Below are 19,918 nucleotides of genomic sequence, written 5' to 3' on the forward strand. Positions count from 1 at the left end.
CGACATGTTCCTGTGTGCTGTCACTCTCTTCCAGCAGCGATATGTTCCTGTGTGCTGTCACTTCCAGCAGCGACATGTTCCTGTGTGCTGTCACTCTCTTCCGGCAGCGACATGTTCCTGTGTGCTGTCACTCACTTCCGGCAGCGATATGTTCCTGTGTGCTGTCACTTCCAGCAGTGACATGTTCCTGTGTGCTGTCACTCACTTCCGGCAGCGATATGTTCCTGTGTGCTGTCACTTCCAGCAGCGACATGTTCCTGTGTGCTGTCACTCACTTCCGGCAGCGATATGTTCCTGTGTGCTGTCACTTCCAGCAGTGACATGTTCCTGTGTGCTGTCACTTCCGGCAGTGACATGTTCCTGTGTGCTGTCACTTCCAGCAGCGACATGTTCCTGTGTGCTGTCACTCACTTCCAGCAGCGACATGTTCCTGTGTGCTGTCACTCACTTCCATCAGCGACATGTTCCTGTGTGCTGTCACTCTCTTCCAGCAGCGATATGTTCCTGTGTGCTGTCACTTCCAGCAGCGACATGTTCCTGTGTGCTGTCACTCACTTCCGGCAGCGATATGTTCCTGTGTGCTGTCACTTCCAGCAGTGACATGTTCCTGTGTGCTGTCACTCACTTCCGGCAGCGATATGTTCCTGTGTGCTGTCACTTCCAGCAGCGACATGTTCCTGTGTGCTGTCACTTCCAGCAGTGACATGTTCCTGTGTGCTGTCACTCTCTTCCAGCAGTGACATGTTCCTGTGTGCTGTCACTTCCAGCAGTGACATGTTCCTGTGTGCTGTCACTTCCAGCAGTGACATGTTCCTGTGTGCTGTCACTTCCGGCAGTGACATGTTCCTGTGTGCTGTCACTTCCAGCAGCGACATGTTCCTGTGTGCTGTCACTCACTTCCAGCAGCGACATGTTCCTGTGTGCTATCACTTCCGGCAGCGACATGTTCCTGTGTGCTGTCACTCACTTCCGGCAGCGATATGTTCCTGTGTGCTGTCACTTCCAGCAGTGACATGTTCCTGTGTGCTGTCACTCACTTCCGGCAGCGATATGTTCCTGTGTGCTGTCACTTCCAGCAGCGACATGTTCCTGTGTGCTGTCACTTCCAGCAGTGACATGTTCCTGTGTGCTGTCACTCTCTTCCAGCAGTGACATGTTCCTGTGTGCTGTCACTTCCAGCAGTGACATGTTCCTGTGTGCTGTCACTTCCAGCAGTGACATGTTCCTGTGTGCTGTCACTTCCAGCAGCGACATGTTCCTGTGTGCTGTCACTCACTTCCAGCAGCGACATGTTCCTGTGTGCTGTCACTCACTTCCAGCAGCGACATGTTCCTGTGTGCTGTCACTCACTTCCAGCAGCGACATGTTCCTGTGTGCTGTCACTCACTTCCAGCAGCGACATGTTCCTGTGTGCTGTCACTCACTTCCAGCAGTGATATGTTCCTGTGTGCTGTCACTTCCAGCAGTGATATGTTCCTGTGTGCTGTCACTTCCAGCAGTGATATGTTCCTGTGTGCTGTCACTTCCAGCAGCGACATGTTCCTGTGTGCTGTCACTTCCAGCAGCGACATGTTCCTGTGTGCTGTCACTCACTTCCGGCAGCGATATGTTCCTGTGTGCTGTCACTCACTTCCGGCAGCGATATGTTCCTGTGTGCTGTCACTCATTTCCAGCAGTGACATGTTCCTGTGTGCTGTCACTCACTTCCAGTAGTGACATGTTCCTGTGTGCTGTCACTCACTTCCAGCAGCGACATGTTCCTGTGTGCTGTCACTCACTTCCGGCAGCGATATGTTCCTGTGTGCTGTCACTTCCAGCAGCGATATGTTCCTGTGTGCTGTCACTTCCAGCAGCGTTATGTTCCTGTGTGCTGTCACTTCCAGCAGCGACATGTTCCTGTGTGCTGTCACTTCCAGCAGCGACATGTTCCTGTGTGCTGTCACTCACTTCCAGCAGCGACATGTTCCTGTGTGCTGTCACTCACTTCCGGCAGCGATATCTTCCTGTGTGCTGTCACTTCCAGCAGTGACATGTTCCTGTGTGCTGTCACTTCCAGCAGCGACATGTTCCTGTGTGCTGTCACTTCCAGCAGCGACATGTTCCTGTGTGCTGTCACTCTCTTCCAGCAGCGACATGTTCCTGTGTGCTGTCACTCACTTCCGGCAGTGATATGTTCCTGTGTGCTGTCACTTCCAGCAGCGACATGTTCCTGTGTGCTGTCACTTCCAGCAGCGACATGTTCCTGTGTGCTGTCACTCACTTCCAGCAGCGACATGTTCCTGTGTGCTGTCACTCACTTCCAGCAGCGACATGTTCCTGTGTGCTGTCACTCTCTTCCAGCAGCGACATGTTCCTGTGTGCTGTCACTCACTTCCGGCAGCGATATCTTCCTGTGTGCTGTCACTTCCAGCAGTGACATGTTCCTGTGTGCTGTCACTTCCAGCAGTGACATGTTCCTGTGTGCTGTCACTTCCAGCAGTGACATGTTCCTGTGTGCTGTCACTTCCAGCAGTGACATGTTCCTGTGTGCTGTCACTTCCGGCAGCGCTATGTTCCTGTGTGCTGTCACTTCCGGCAGCGACATGTTCCTGTGTGCTGTCACTTCCAGCAGTGACATGTTCCTGTGTGCTGTCACTTCCAGCAGTGACATGTTCCTGTGTGCTGTCACTCACTTCCAGCAGCGACATGTTCCTGTGTGCTGTCACTCACTTCCAGCAGTGACATGTTCCTGTGTGCTGTCACTTCCAGCAGCGACATGTTCCTGTGTGCTGTCACTCTCTTCCAGCAGCGACATGTTCCTGTGTGCTGTCACTCTCTTCCAGCAGCGATATGTTCCTGTGTGCTGTCACTTCCAGCAGCGACATGTTCCTGTGTGCTGTCACTTCCAGCAGTGACATGTTCCTGTGTGCTGTCACTTCCAGCAGCGACATGTTCCTGTGTGCTGTCACTTCCAGCAGTGACATGTTCCTGTGTGCTGTCACTTCCGGCAGTGACATGTTCCTGTGTGCTGTCACTTCCGGCAGTGACATGTTCCTGTGTGCTGTCACTTCCAGCAGTGACATGTTCCTGTGTGCTGTCACTCACTTCCGGCAGTGACATGTTCCTGTGTGCTGTCACTTCCAGCAGCGACATGTTCCTGTGTGCTGTCACTTCCAGCAGTGACATGTTCCTGTGTGCTGTCACTTCCAGCAGCGTTATGTTCCTGTGTGCTGTCACTTCCAGCAGCGTTATGTTCCTGTGTGCTGTCACTTCCAGCAGCGTTATGTTCTTGTGTGCTGTCACTTCCAGCAGTGACATGTTCCTGTGTGCTGTCACTTCCAGCAGCGACATGTTCCTGTGTGCTGTCACTTCCAGCAGTGACATGTTCCTGTGTGCTGTCACTTCCGGCAGTGACATGTTCCTGTGTGCTGTCACTTCCGGCAGTGACATGTTCCTGTGTGCTGTCACTTCCAGCAGTGACATGTTCCTGTGTGCTGTCACTCACTTCCGGCAGTGACATGTTCCTGTGTGCTGTCACTTCCAGCAGCGACATGTTCCTGTGTGCTGTCACTTCCAGCAGTGACATGTTCCTGTGTGCTGTCACTTCCAGCAGCGACATGTTCCTGTGTGCTGTCACTTCCAGCAGTGACATGTTCCTGTGTGCTGTCACTTCCGGCAGTGACATGTTCCTGTGTGCTGTCACTTCCGGCAGTGACATGTTCCTGTGTGCTGTCACTTCCAGCAGTGACATGTTCCTGTGTGCTGTCACTCACTTCCGGCAGTGACATGTTCCTGTGTGCTGTCACTTCCAGCAGCGACATGTTCCTGTGTGCTGTCACTTCCAGCAGTGACATGTTCCTGTGTGCTGTCACTTCCAGCAGCGTTATGTTCCTGTGTGCTGTCACTTCCAGCAGCGTTATGTTCCTGTGTGCTGTCACTTCCAGCAGCGTTATGTTCTTGTGTGCTGTCACTTCCAGCAGCGTTATGTTCCTGTGTGCTGTCACTTCCAGCAGCGTTATGTTCCTGTGTGCTGTCACTCACTTCCGGCAGCGATATGTTCCTGTGTGCTGTCACTTCCAGCAGTGACATGTTCCTGTGTGCTGTCACTTCCAGCAGTAGTGTTTCCCTCCCCCTACACTGTGTGTTGTCATTCATATCTCACAATAATGACTTCACCCTCCCACATCATGTTGGTTATGATTGGATCTGACAAGTCACCTGCTTTTTCATAAATAAATACTTTGAGTTTTGGTGCCGTGCTCTTATTCTAATGTTTGTTGTTTGTCATTTTTGCGCACAGATTGGAGCTGGAGAATCAGGAGCTGATGATAGCTAAGCAGACAGAGGCTGAATCTTCTGTTCAGACACAAACGTCCCTCCAGGAGGAGAAAGAGGACCTCTCTGTACGGTTGGAGGGGGAGCGTAAGCTGCATCTTGCCTGTCGGGAGGAGCTGCGGTTAAAGAGTTTGGAGGCCACAAGAAGACTGACACAAATAGAGAGTCTTGAAGAAAAGTACAGTCAGTCTAATGCCGAAAGAGACAATCTCTTGGGCAGTACTAAGCAGCTGGAGTTGGAGGTCCAGGAGTGGAAGCTCCTTAGTGAGCAATTTCAATCTGATCTGGAAGCATCCAAAAGTCTGACGGAAAAGTTGCGTCTAGAGCTGGAACAGAAACAGCAAGATGCGATGGGGCTGCTAAGCTCTCGAGATGAGGCTGTGAGCGCGGCTGTCAAGGAGCTGCGAGACCTGCAGGCTGCTGAGAGCCAAGCTCTGGAGGAGAGGCTTAAGGAGGCGGAGCAAGAAAGGCGACGCATTCAGGAGAAGCTAGCGTACGTTACAGCCCAAATGAGTTCTTCAGAGGAAGAGGCAGGGCGAAATAAAGTTCACTTAGAAGCGCTTACTAAATCTATGTGTTCTCTGCAGAATGAACGTGAGCGTATGCTCAGCGAATATCAGCAGCTGGAACAGACGCACCTCAGTTCTATCTTGGCCAAGGATGCGCTCATCCAGGAAGCCGCAGCAGAAAGTAATGAGCTTCGTGAGGAGCTGCGAAATTTGCGGAGCCGCACTGATGACTTAAATGCACAGAATGCCAAGCTTGATGCACAGCTGGCTCAGTACAGGCAAGACCTGAAAGAGCTGATCTCACTAAAGGACTCCCAACTGAAGCAGCTTCTGGGAGAGAAACTACAGCATATAGAGCGGCTGCAAAATGAATCCGGTGCACAAGCACAGCAGCTAAAGGAGGAGAAAGAACACAAGGAGGCACTGCAGCAGGAGCTAGCGCACTTACAAGATGAAGTGCAGTCTATGAGGCTGTATGTGACACAGCTGCAGAGCACTCAGGAGGCTTTAGAGCGTGAGGACAAGAGGCTGAGAGAGGAATTGGCACAGCTAGAGGGAGAGGTGGTGCGTGGGAGAGAAGAATCTTCCCAGCTGCAGGCAGACGCTGCGCTGCGAGTGCAGAGAGCCGAGCAGGAGCTTAGTAAAAAGCTACAGAGCATGCAGCATGATACCGGCATCTTACGCAATGAGACTGAGACAGCAGAAGAGAGAGTGGCTGAGCTGGCACGAGATCTAATGCAAGCTGAACAAAGGCTGCTGTTGGCTAATGAAGAGAACGCTGCTATCAGGGCCAAGCTTCAGGCATTTGAGGGCTCTATGAGATCTCTGCAGGACTCGCATGACTTAGTGAATGAAGAGCTGAACAGTCTGAGAAAGCAGCAAGAAAAACTAGCGTCCCTTTCTGAAGAGCTGTCATTTGTGAGTGCAGAACGAGACCGTCTGAGACAGGAGATGAAACAATTGTCCAATAACAGTCAGCTGGAGCCGCTATCTAAAGACTTAAGCAGTCTGCAGAGGATTCGTCCAGGAAAAGAGGAGGAGAGAAACATTCAGGCATCTGCTGATGTAAAGGTATTTGCTGATTAACATTTTTATACTGCTGATGTATACAATAGAGGAGATCTGATTACTGAGAGTGCGGCTGCAGGTGTGTGTACCTACCTAATCCACTGAGTGCGGCTGCAGGTGTGTGTACCTACCTAATCCACTGAGTGCGGCTGCAGGTGTGTGTACCTACCTAAACCACTGAGTGCGGCTGCAGGTGTGTGTACCTACCTAAACCACTGAGTGCGGCTGCAGGTGTGTGTACCTACCTAATCCACTGAGTGCGGCTGCAGGTGTGTGTACCTACCTAAACCACTGAGTGCGGCTGCAGGTGTGTGTACCTACCTAATCCACTGAGTGCGGCTGCAGGTGTGTGTACCTACCTAATCCACTGAGTGCGGCTGCAGGTGTGTGTACCTACCTAAACCACTGAGTCCTGACTGCATGTATAACAGTGCAGGTGTGTGTGTGTGTGTGTGTACCTACCTAAACCACTGAGTGCTGACTGCATGTATAACAGTGCAGGTGTGTGTGTGTGTGTGTGTGTGTACCTACCTAAACCACTGAGTGCTGACTGCATGTATAACAGTGCAGGTGTGTGTGTGTGTGTGTGTACCTACCTAAACCACTGAGTGCTGACTGCATGTATAACAGTGCATGTGTGTGTGTACCTATCTAAACCACTGAGTGCTGACTGCATGTATAACAGTGCAGGTGTGTGTGTACCTATCTAAACCACTGAGTGCTGACTGCATGTATAACAGTGCAGGTGTGTGTGTGTGTGTGTGTGTGTGTACCTATCTAAACCACTTAGTGCTGACTGCAGGTGTGTGTGTGTGTGTGTACCTATCTAAACCACTGAGTGCTGACTGCATGTATAACAGTGCAGGGGTGTGTGTGTGTGTGTACCTATCTAAACCACTGAGTGCTGACTGCATGTATAACAGTGCAGGAGTGTGTGTGTGTGTGTGTGTGTACCTATCTAAACCACTGAGTGCTGACTGCATGTATAACAGTGCAGGTGTGTGTGTGTGTGTGTGTGTGTGTGTGTGTACCTATCTAAACCACTGAGTGCTGACTGCATGTATAACAGTGCAGGTGTGTGTGTGTGTGTGTGTGTGTGTACCTATCTAAACCACTGAGTCCTGACTGCATGTATAACAGTGCAGGTGTGTGTGTGTGTGTGTGTGTGTGTACCTATCTAAACCACTGAGTGCTGACTGCATGTATAACAGTGCAGGGGTGTGTGTGTGTGTGTACCTATCTAAACCACTGAGTGCTGACTGCATGTATAACAGTGCAGGAGTGTGTGTGTGTGTGTGTGTACCTATCTAAACCACTGAGTGCTGACTGCATGTATAACAGTGCAGGTGTGTGTGTGTGTGTGTGTGTGTGTGTGTGTGTGTACCTATCTAAACCACTGAGTGCTGACTGCATGTATAACAGTGCAGGTGTGTGTGTGTGTGTGTGTGTGTGTACCTATCTAAACCACTGAGTCCTGACTGCATGTATAACAGTGCAGGTGTGTGTGTGTGTGTGTGTGTGTGTACCTATCTAAACCACTGAGTGCTGACTGCATGTATAACAGTGCAGGTGTGTGTGTGTGTGTGTGTACCTATCTAAACCACTGAGTCCTGACTGCATGTATAACAGTGCAGGTGTGTGTGTGTGTGTGTGTGTGTGTGTACCTATCTAAACCACTGAGTGCTGACTGCATGTATAACAGTGCAGGTGTGTGTGTGTGTGTGTACCTATCTAAACCACTGAGTCCTGACTGCATGTATAACAGTGCAGGTGTGTGTGTGTGTGTGTGTGTGTGTGTACCTATCTAAACCACTGAGTGCTGACTGCATGTATAACAGTGCAGGTGTGTGTGTGTGTGTGTACCTATCTAAACCACTGAGTCCTGACTGCATGTATAACAGTGCAGGTGTGTGTGTGTGTGTGTGTACCTATCTAAACCACTGAGTGCTGACTGCATGTATAACAGTGCAGGGGTGTGTACCTATTTAAACCACTGAGTGCTGACTGCATGTATAACAGTGCAGGGGTGTGTGTGTGTGTACCTACCTAAACCACTGAGTGCTGACTGCATGTATAACAGTGCAGGTGTGTGTGTGTGTACCTATCTAAACCACTGAGTGCTGACTGCATGTATAACAGTGCAGGTGTGTACCTATCTAAACCACTGAGTGCTGACTGCATGTATAACAGTGCAGGGGTGTGTGTGTGTGTACCTACCTAAACCACTGAGTGCTGACTGCATGTATAACAGTGCAGGTGTGTGTGTGTGTACCTATCTAAACCACTGAGTGCTGACTGCATGTATAACAGTGCAGGTGTGTACCTATCTAAACCACTGAGTGCTGACTGCATGTATAACAGTGCAGGGGTGTGTGTGTGTGTACCTACCTAAACCACTGAGTGCTGACTGCATGTATAACAGTGCAGGTGTGTGTACCTATCTAAACCACTGAGTGCTGACTGCATGTATAACAGTGCAGGTGTGTGTGTGTGTGTGTACCTACCTAAACCACTGAGTGCTGACTGCATGTATAACAGTGCAGGTGTGTGTGTGTGTGTGTGTGTGTGTGTGTACCTACCTAAACCACTGAGTGCTGACTGCATGTATAACAGTGCAGGTGTGTGTGTGTGTACCTATCTAAACCACTGAGTGCTGACTGCATGTATAACAGTGCAGGTGTGTGTACCTATCTAAACCACTGAGTGCTGACTGCATGTATAACAGTGCAGGTGTGTGTGTGTGTGTGTGTGTACCTACCTAAACCACTGAGTGCTGACTGCATGTATAACAGTGCAGGTGTGTGTGTGTGTACCTATCTAAACCACTGAGTGCTGACTGCATGTATAACAGTGCAGGTGTGTGTGTACCTACCTAAACCACTGAGTGCTGACTGCATGTATAACAGTGCAGGTGTGTGTGTGTACCTACCTAATCCACTGAGTGCTGACTGCATGTATAACATAGTGCGGCTGCAGGTGTGTGTGTGTGTGTGTACCTACCTAATCCACTGAGTGCCCTCTGAGCCTTAAACCTCTCAGGACTCTGATCCAAGACATGCCACTTCTTTTCCCTCATTCCCTGTCTCCTACTTTTTCACAAGCAGTACCCTGCGGCTCAGCACAGTCGTCCTCTGAGCTTGTTTGCCTCCCAGTGGACTTTGCAGCACAGCTACAGTCGGCTGTTTCTGCTGCCCTGAATGCCTTTCCCGTTTCAGGCAAAAGGAAGGTTAAACATGTTTCCTCTGACGGAGGAATCAGTAATAACTTGGAAACTGTGTTACTCAGTATATCTCAACACTCTTAGGGTGATCATTCCTCAGTAGCCTCTGAAGGTGAGATTTCTTCTTCTGACTCTGCTGAGGATAGGTTAGCGGAGCCTGAGGAAATTAATTTCAGATTAACATCTTCGCTTCTTACTCAAAGAGGTTTTGTCAACTCTCTATGTCCCTGAGCCCAAATCAGCGGAAGAACCAAAGATTGATAAGCTGGATATGGTCTATCAAACCAGGCCTAAAGCTCTTGAAGTTTTCCTGGCTCCGTCACGCATGGCGGACATCATTTCTAATGAGTGGGAGAAGCCTGCTTGAGTGCCATTCCCAAGGTGAATGGAGCTATTTCCACTCTGGCTAAACGGACTACTATTCCCCTTGAGGATAGTACCTCTTTCAGAGACCCCATGGACAGAAAGATGGAGGGGTTTTTAAAGAGACTGTTTCATCAAACAGGCCTTCTCTTTCAGCCATCTGCGGAAATAGCCGCGGTTGCTGGAGCCTCCACCTTCTGGTGCGATTGGAAATGGTTCTCGTTGAGACTCCGTTGGAAGATATTTAGGATCGGATTAAGGCCCTCAAGATGGCTAAATCCTTTGTTCACGCCTTGGTTAGGATTAGGCCTGTGTTTAAGACTCCAAGGAGTCTTCTTCAGCAGGCTCCTTTTGAGCCTATGCATTCTGTTGATATTAAACTTTGGTCTTGGAAAGTTTTGTTTTTGTTGGTTGGCTATCTCCTCTGCTTGCAGAGTTTCTGAATGATATGCCTTACAGTGTGATTCCCTTATCCTATTTTCCATGTAGATAAGGCAGTTTTACATACTAAGTTAGGTTTCTTACCTAAGGTTGTCTCTGACCGTAATATCAATCAGGAAATTGTGGTTCCTTCTTTTTGTCTTAATCCTTCATTTCAGAAGTAGCGTTTGTTGCACAATTTGGATGTTGTGTGAGCTTTGAAATTCTATCTTCATGCTACCAAGGCTTTTCGGCAATCCTCTGCCTTGTTCGTTCTATATGCTGCTAAACGCAAGAGTCAAAAGGCCACTGTGACTACTCCTTCCTTTTGGCTGAGAAGGACAGATAGCTCAGCATGCTAAGGCACTGTGGCTGAGCTCTGTAGCAACCTAAGGGTTGCAGGTTCGATCCCCGGCGAGGTCCACTCAGCCTTTCATCCTTCCGAGGTCGATAAAATGAGCAGCGCCTTGAGACCCTTACGGGTGATTAGCCGCGCTTTACAAGTACCCAATACATACATACATACATACACACCTTCATCTGGCATACGTGGAGGCAGGACAGCAGCCTCCTGGGAGAATTACGACTCACTCTACCCGGGCAGTTACAAATTTGATGTTTTTGCCTCTGCAGAGGCTTCCTTTGGGAGAAAAGTGCTGTGAGCAGTGGTGCCTTTAGTTTAGGTCTGCATACCTTGTTTTTCCCTCCCTTTTCATTCTGTGTCCTCTCTAGCTTGGGTAATGGATTTCTAACCGTAATGAATTAGAAGGAAAATAAAATGTATGCTTACCTGATAAGTTAATTTCCTTCTTGGCAGTGAAGGTCCACAAACCCTCCTTTATCTTCAGTGGTGGGGGCAGTCTTGGCACTTCTATACCCTTTTTTTTTTTTTTAAATCATTCTTTATTAAGTTGTATAGAAAGACAACAGTGGTACACGGTGCATGACCAAGAAAACAAACATCCAAAATCTTTACACCATGAAAAACATGAATAGTATCATCAGGACGTTTACAAAATAAACCATCGTCGCCTCTCTTATTGACAAATAGTTGAGTAAAGGGAATTTTAATGTGGGTACAATGTGATCATGAATAAATTATTATTCCCCCTAGAACTTTAGTTTTTTTTGTTTTTCTTAAAAGTGACAAAGGGTAGGTATGTATACGAGAGCCTAATTAATATTATATTTCTTCAGAGGAAATATCAGAAAAAAGGGAAAGGAAAGGAGGGAGAAAGTAATAGATGAGGAACATAAGGGGAGAGAGAGAAAAAAAACAAAAAAAACACCTGTGCATTACAGGGGAGGGTACAGATAACGGAAATCCGCATTATAGCGAAATGTGGTAGATCAAGAGGGTTTAGGCGGGTATTTAAATTGTTTTGTTCCAGATTGCTAGCATCATTTCATGGGTCTCTAATTTATAAGTTTTTTGGTAGTGATATCTCTCAAGTGATAGGAGGTCCAAGACCAGTGTTTTCCATTCTTCTATTGAGGGAATTGTTTGAGTTTTCCAATATTTTGGAATGGGCTTTTTCGCTGCTGTCAACATTACCAACAGCAGAGGTCGTTGTCCCAAACCAATCAGCTTGGGCAGTGAGATGAATAAGAGATTCTGGAGAACAAGTAATCTGGATTGAAACAGTCTCAGACATAGTGTTGAAGATGTGCCTCCAAAACCCCTCGAGCTTTGGACATGACCACCATATATGGAGCAAAGAGCCCTCCTCCCCACAACCCCTCCAGCAAGAACCGCTAACTGTAGGGTATATCTTACACAGTCTTGCCGGGGTCAGGTACCATCTGCATAAAAATTTCATAGATTTCCTGAATCGTCGCAGAGACGGATGAATGTTTAGTTAACTTAAAAGCTTTAATCCATGATTTTGCCTCAATAGGTTGATTGAGCTCTCTTCACCACGAATGGGTATAGGACGGGAGGGATGTAGGTTCTGAGTTAATCATTAGTTTGTATAATTTGGAAATGAGGTGTGCGGGGGGTGTGGGAGAGGTGCATATTTTTTCAAAGTCCGTGGTTTCCCTGCCTAGATCTTTTTTACTTTTGTGGTGTGAGATAAAGTGTAGTAGTTGGTGGTAGGTAAGCTAAGAGGAGAAAATCTCCCCAAAGACTTCGCCCATGGAGGCTTGCGTTTTCAACACGCCACCCGTAGTGGCGAATTAAATGGATCCTGTACTCAGATTGTATGGATTTTCTATGAAAAATCCCAGTCGATGGTATGGGAGTTCCACGTTTTCTATGATTGGAGTGAGAGGTGCGTGCTTGGAAGAGATATGTGAGCTAGTAGCCAGTATTTTGTCCCAATTTGATAAGATGCCAGCAGTGACTAGGTATTTATGCACATTTTTGGGTCTCTTTTGAGGTATAGTCCACGCTAGTGTTGCAACATTGTTCAGTCTAAAAATGTGCCTATCTAATTGTAGCCATGCTTTGCTGTTAGTGTTGTGGGCCCACTCAACTATGTGTTAAAGTGTGATTGCGCTCTTATATGCCTGTAGGTTAGGTACCCCCAATCCCCCACCGTCCCTATGGAGATACATAGTCTTTTTAGGTATTCTAGGTCTTGAACACGCCCAAATGTACTGATTAAGTGCTCTTTGTAGCTGGTCAATATATCCCTCTTGTAGTGGTTTGGGTAAGGTTTGTAGTAAATATAAAACTCGTGGAAGGATATTCATTTTTAGGACCCCGATTCTGCCAAGCCATGAAAGTTGCCTGTTTTTCCAGATCGATAGGTCACATATTTTTTTTTTAGTGGGATATAATTAAATTTAAATAGGTCTTGCAGAGAAGGGGTTAGATAGACCCCCAAATATTTCAGTTTGTGTTGAGCAATGGGGATATTATATTTATTTCTTAAGTGTTGTATATATTTCGGGTGGGTGTTTATGTTTAGGATCTCTGATTTTGTTAAATTCAATTGAAAAGTTGATATCTTTCCAAAACGGTCTAATTCCACAAGGAGCTCTGGGATGGAGAACAAGGTGTCGTCGGCATAAAGTGCCTGTTTGTATTCGGTGTCCCCCACTATGATCCCCTTAATCTCTCTGTTCCTTCTGATTTTCTGGGCCAGAACTTCGATGGAAATAGCGAATAGCAGGGGAGATAAGGGACACACCTGCCTGGTGCCATTCTTAATATTGAAAGAATCGGAAAGGGTGCCATTCGCTCTTATTTTGGCGTTTGGGTTGGAGTATAGGGCCATACACATATTCAGGAAGGGGTCTGGGATACCCATTTCTTCCATCGCTCTGAGTAGAAAGGACCATCTAACTCTATCCAAGGCCTTTTCCGCATCGGTCGCAAAAAGGGCCAGGGGTATGTCTGTAGCTTTAGCATAACTTAGCTGAAGGAGTTTGATGGTGTTTTCTCGGGCTTCCCTTCCGGGAATGAAGCCTACCTGATCTTGTGATATCAGGGTTGGTAAATATTTATTTAATCTATTGGCCAGGACTTTAGTGTTTATTAGAGAGATTGGTCTAAAATTCTCTGGGCTTATAGCTGGTTTACCTGGTTTGGGAACAGATGTATATGTAAAGAGAAAAGATGGCGCAAAAGGCAGGACTCAAGTGAAAGCGTTTAATGACACAATATATTACACATACATATATGCACTTACAAGATTAAAATGAATTTGCTGCAATTAGGAGGATCATGGGTGGTACAGATCTTAATGCTTCCCACAGCCGGCTTGTTGTAAATGCCGAGCGCTGCTACACTGGATATGACTGGCAGGTAAATCCGGATACCTTGTCAGCAAGTCCTGTGGCTGTTGTGAGTGCAGGATACCGAGACCTCTGTTCCAACCTGAATTGTCAGTTCAATACCCTGACACGTTTCCCCCGGTCAGCGGCCGGGCTTCTTCAAGAGGGATAAAATGGATATGTTGAAATAAGCGCTCTTCCTTTTTAAGTCCGGATAATCCAATCAGAATTCAGAGGTGTGTATAGGAGCGCCTATCATGATTCTCAGAGCATCAAGCTGAATTTATCCAATATTTCATTATTTTTATATTATTTCATCTTAATGTAATATCACTAGCATGATTGTTTAAATACGGCAACTATGCTGTTTTAGCCCTGGAGTACTGTCACTTTAGAACCATACGGGCATTAACACCTGCCTGATTTTGTGTAAGGAGCAATCTTACAGGAGCTCCCGCTCACACCTCTGAGCCCTGATTGGATAAATTCAGCTTGATGCTCTGAGAATCATGATAGGCGCTCCTATACACACCTCTGAATTCTGATTGGATTATCCGGACTTAAAAAGGAAGAGCACTTATTTCAACATATCCATTTTATCCCTCTTGAAGAAGCCCGGCCGCTGACCGGGGGAAACGCGTCAGGGTATTGAACTGACAATTCAGGTTGGAACAGAGGTCTTGGTAGCCTGCACTCACAACAGCCACAGGACTTGCTGACAAGGTATCCGGATTTACCTGCCAGTCATATCCAGTGTAGCAGCGCTCGGCATTTACAACAAGCCGGCTGTGGGAAGCAATAAGATCTGTACCACCTATGATCCTCCTAATTGCAGCAAATTCATTTTAATCTTGTAAGTGCATATATGTATGTGTAATATATTGTGTCATTAAACGCTTTCACTTGAGTCCTGCCTTTTGCGCCATCTTTTCTCTTTACATATACATCTGTTCCTGCACACGAAGCCCTGGTTTGGGAATACCAGGCTGGATTAAAAGCAGCAAGGCTTGGGCGCAGTGTTTTTCCCTGGAACCAAAGGGATCCCAGAAACTAATCATTTGGAATCAACTTGGAATCATTTGTAATAACATTGCTAAATATCCTTGAGCACAGGAAGTCGTATTGGTTTTACCTTCCATCAGAGGTACTGTTTCTTTTTACCATCCGATCAAATTGAAACATCGCAATTTGCAATTTTTATATTAACAAAAAGGACATATCTGCAAACTTATTGCAAACATATTTAACATTATTTTGAGGTATAGCGCATTTCTTTCATGTAATTAGCAAGAGTCCATGAGCTAGTGACGTATGGGATATACATTCCTACCAGGAGGGGCAAAGTTTCCCAAACCTCAAAATGCCTATAAATACACCCCTCACCACACCCACAATTCAGTTTTACAAACTTTGCCTCCTATGGAGGTGGTGAAGTAAGTTTGTGCTAGATTCTACGTTGATATGCGCTCCGCAGCAAGTTGGAGCCCGGTTTTCCTCTCAGCGTGCAGTGAATGTCAGAGGGATGTGAGGAGAGTATTGCCTATTTGAATGCAGTGATCTCCTTCTACGGGGTCTATTTCATAGGTTCTCTGTTATCGGTCGTAGAGATTCATCTCTTACCTCCCTTTTCAGATCGACGATATACTCTTATTTATATACCATTACCTCTGCTGATTTTCATTTCAATACTGGTTTGGCTTTTTACAAACATGTAGATGAGTGTCCTGGGGTAAGTAAATCTTATTTTCTGTGACACTCTAAGCTATGGTTGGGCACTTTATTTATAAAGTTCTAAATATATGTATTCAAACATTTATTTGCCTTGTCTCAGGATGTTCAACATTCCTTATTTTCAGACAGTCAGTTTCATATTTGGGATAATGCATTTGAATTCATTTTTTTCTTACCTTAAAATTTGACTCTTTTTTCCCTGTGGGCTGTTAGGCTCGCGGGGGCTGAAAATGCTTCATTTTATTGCGTCATTCTTGGCGCTGACTTTTTTGGCGCAAAAAATCTTTTCTGTTTCCGGCGTCATACGTGTCGCCGGAAGTTGCGTCATTTTTTGACGTCATTTTGCGCCAAAAATGTCGGCGTTCCGGATGTGGCGTCATTTTTGGCGCCAAAAAATATGGGCGTCGCTTTTGTCTCCACATTATTTCAGTCTCATTTTTTCTTTGCTTCTGGTTACTAGAAGCTTGTTTATTGGCATTTTTTCCCATTCCTGAAACTGTCCTTTAAGGAATTTGATCAATTTTGCTTTATATGTTGTTTTTTCTCTTACATATTGCAAGATGTCTCACGTTGCATCTGAGTCAGAAGATACTTCAGGAAAATCGCTGTCTAGTGCTGGAACTACCAAAGCTAAGTGTATCTGCTGTAAACTTTTGGTAGCTATTCCTCCGGCTGTTGTTTGTATTAATTGTCATGACAAACTTGTTAAAGCAGATAATATTTCCTTTAGTAATGTACCATTGCCTGTTGCAGTTCCTTCAACATCTAAGGTGCAGAATGTTCCTGATAACATAAGAGATTTTGTTTCTGAATCCATCAAGAAGGCTATGTCTGTTATTTCTCCTTCTAGTAAACATAAAAAATCTTTTAAAACTTCTCTCTCTACAGATGAATTTTTAAATGAACATCATCATTCTGATTCTGATGACTCTTCTGGCTCAGAGGATTCTGTCTCAGAGATTGATGCTGATAAATCTTCATATTTATTTAAAATGGAATTTATTCGTTCTTTACTTAAAGAAGTACTAATTGCTTTAGAAATAGAGGATTCTGGTCCTCTTGATACTAATTCTAAACGTTTAGATAAGGTATTTAAATCTCCTGTGGTTATTCCAGAAGTTTTTCCTGTTCCTAATGCTATTTCTGAAGTAATTTCCAGAGAATGGGATAAATTGGGTAATTCATTTACTCCTTCTAAACGTTTTAAGCAATTATATCCTGTGCCGTCTGACAGATTAGAATTTTGGGACAAAATCCCTAAAGTCGATGGGGCTATTTCTACCCTTGCTAAACGTACTACTATTCCTACGTCAGATGGTACTTCGTTTAAAGATCCTTTAGATAGGAAAATTGAATCCTTTCTAAGAAAAGCTTATCTGTGTTCAGGTAATCTTCTTAGACCTGCTATATCATTGGCTGATGTTGCTGCAGCTTCAACTTTTTGGTTGGAGACTTTAGCGCAACAAGTAACAGATCATGATTCTCATAATATTATTCTTCTTCAGCATGCTAATAATTTTATCTGTGATGCCATTTTTGATATTATCAGAGTTGATGTCAGGTTTATGTCTCTAGCTATTTTAGCTAGAAGAGCTTTATGGCTTAAAACTTGGAATGCTGATATGGCTTCTAAATCAACTCTACTTTCCATTTCTTTGCAGGGTAACAAATTATTTGGTTTTCAGTTGGATTCTATTATCTCAACTGTTACTGGTGGGAAAGGAACTTTTTTACCACAGGATAAAAAATCTAAGGGTAAAAACAGGGCTAATAATCGTTTTCGTTCCTTTCGTTTCAACAAAGAACAAAAGCCTGATCCTTCATCTTCAGGAGCAGTTTCAGTTTGGAAACCATCTCCAGTCTGGAATAAATCCAAGCCTTCTAGAAAGGCAAAGCCTGCTTCTAAGTCCACATGAAGGTGCGGCCCTCATTCCAGCTCAGCTGGTAGGGGGCAGGTTACGTTTTTTCAAAGAAATTTGGATCAATTCTGTTCACAATCTTTGGATTCAGAACATTGTTTCAGAAGGGTACAGAATTGGTTTCAAGATGAGACCTCCTGCAAAGAGATTTTTTCTTTCCCGTGTCCCAGTAAATCCAGTGAAAGCTCAAGCATTTCTGAATTGTGTTTCAGATCTAGAGTTGGCTGGAGTAATTATGCCAGTTCCAGTTCTGGAACAGGGGATGGGGTTTTATTCAAATCTCTTCATTGTACCAAAGAAGGAGAATTCCTTCAGACCAGTTCTGGATCTAAAAATATTGAATCGTTATGTAAGGATACCAACGTTCAAAATGGTAACTGTAAGGACTATCTTGCCTTTTGTTCAGCAAGGGCATTATATGTCCACAATAGATTTACAGGATGCATATCTGCATATTCCGATTCATCCAGATCATTTTCAGTTCCTGAGATTCTCTTTTCTGGACAAGCATTACCAGTTTGTGGCTCTGCCGTTTGGCCTAGCTACAGCTCCAAGAATTTTTACAAAGGTTCTCGGTGCCCTTCTGTCTGTAATCAGAGAACAGGGTATTGTGGTATTTCCTTATTTGGACGATATCTTGGTACTTGCTCAGTCTTTACATTTAGCAGAATCTCATACGAATCGACTTGTGTTGTTTCTTCAAGATCATGGTTGGAGGATCAATTCACCAAAAAGTTCATTGATTCCTCAGACAAGGGTAACCTTTCTGGGTTTCCAGATAGATTCAGTGTCCATGACTCTGTCTTTAACAGACAAGAGACTTATAAATTGATTTCAGCTTGTCGAAACCTTCAGTCACAATCATTCCCTTCGGTAGCCTTATGCATGGAAATTCTAGGTCTTATGACTGCTGCATCGGACGCGATCCCCTTTGCTCGTTTTCACATGCGACCTCTTCAGCTCTGTATGCTGAATCAATGGTGCAAGGATTACACAAAGATATCTCAATTAATATCTTTAAAACCGATTGTACGACACTCTCTAACGTGGTGGACAGATCACCATCGTTTAATTCAGGGGGCTTCTTTTGTGCTTCCGACCTGGACTGTAATTTCAACAGATGCAAGTCTCACAGGTTGGGGAGCTGTGTGGGGATCTCTGACGGCAGAAGGAGTTTGGGAATCTCAGGAGATGAGATTACCGATCAATATTTTGGAACTCCGTGCAATTTTCAGAGCTCTTCAGTCTTGGCCTCTTCTGAAGAGAGAATCGTTCATTTGTTTTCAGACAGACAATGTCACTACTGTGGCATACATCAATCATCAAGGAGGGACTCACAGTCCTCTGGCTATGAAAGAAGTATCTCGAATTCTGGTTTGGGCGGAATCCAGCTCCTGTCTAATATCTGCGGTTCATATCCCAGGTATAGACAATTGGGAAGCGGATTATCTCAGTCGCCAAACGTTGCATCCGGGCGAATGGTCTCTTCACCCAGAGGTATTTCTTCAGATTGTTCAAATGTGGGAGCTTCCAGAAATAGATCTGATGGCGTCTCATCTAAACAAGAAACTTCCCAGGTATCTGTCCAGATCCCGGGATCCTCAGGCGGAAGCAGTGGATGCATTATCACTTCCTTGGAAGTATCATCCTGCTTATATCTTTCCGCCTCTAGTTCTTCTTCCAAGAGTAATCTCCAAGATTCTGAAGGAATGCTCGTTTGTTCTGCTGGTAGCTCCGGCATGGCCTCACAGGTTTTGGTATGCGGATCTTGTCCGGATGGCCTCTTGCCATCCGTGGACTCTTCCGCTACGACCAGACCTTCTGTCGCAAGGTCCTTTTTTCCATCAGGATCTCAAATCCTTAAATTTAAAGGTATGGAGATTGAACGCTTGATTCTTGGTCAAAGAGGTTTCTCTGACTCTGTGATTAATACTATGTTACAGGCTCGTAAATCTGTATCCAGAGAGATATATTATAGAGTCTGGAAGAATTATATTTCTTGGTGTCTTTCTCATCATTTTTCTTGGCATTCTTTTAGAATTCCGAGAATTTTACAGTTTCTTCAGGATGGTTTAGATAAAGGTTTATCCGCAAGTTCTTTGAAAGGACAAATCTCTGCTCTTTCTGTTCTTTTTCACAGAAAGATTGCTAATCTTCCTGATATTCATTGTTTTGTACAAGCTTTGGTTCGTATAAAACCTGTCATTAAGTCAATTTCTCCTCCTTGGAGTTTGAATTTGGTTCTGGGGGCTCTTCAAGCTCCTCCGTTTCAACCTATGCATTCATTGGACATTAAATTACTTTCTTGGAAAGTTTTGTTCCTTTTGGCAATCTCTTCTGCCAGAAGAGTTTCTGAATTATCTGCTCTTTCTTGTGAGTCTCCTTTTCTGATTTTTCATCAGGATAAGGCAGTGTTGCGAACTTCTTTTGAATTTTTACCTAAAGTTGTGAATTCTAACAACATTAGTAGAGAAATTGTGGTTCCTTCATTATGTCCTAATCCTAAGAATTCTAAGGAGAAATCATTGCATTCTTTGGATGTTGTTAGAGCTTTGAAATATTATGTTGAAGCTACTAAGTCTTTCCGAAAGACTTCTAGTTTATTTGTTATCTTTTCTGGTTCTAGAAAAGGCCAGAAAGCTTCTGCCATT

At 45.2% G+C, this 19,918-nt stretch overlaps 1 protein-coding gene across 1 annotated transcript; it reads left to right on the forward strand.

Moving 5' to 3' along the window:
- Nucleotides 1-4,119: 4,119 nt before the first annotated feature.
- On the forward strand, nt 4,120-5,938 carry LOC128644296 (golgin subfamily B member 1). The gene has a single exon (XM_053696963.1). The coding sequence runs from the start codon at nt 4,305-4,307 to the stop codon at nt 5,907-5,909; it is 1,605 nt and encodes a 534-aa protein (XP_053552938.1). The 5' UTR covers nt 4,120-4,304; the 3' UTR covers nt 5,910-5,938.
- Nucleotides 5,939-19,918: the final 13,980 nt, after the last annotated feature.

The sequence above is a fragment of the Bombina bombina genome, unplaced genomic scaffold (assembly GCF_027579735.1).
Source record: "Bombina bombina isolate aBomBom1 unplaced genomic scaffold, aBomBom1.pri scaffold_2309, whole genome shotgun sequence".
Taxonomy (NCBI): domain Eukaryota; kingdom Metazoa; phylum Chordata; class Amphibia; order Anura; family Bombinatoridae; genus Bombina; species Bombina bombina.

Coding starts and splice junctions, on each gene's coding strand:
- LOC128644296 (XM_053696963.1), top strand. CDS start 4,305: ATGATAGCTAAGCAGACAGAGGCTGAATCTTCTGTTCAGACACAAACG.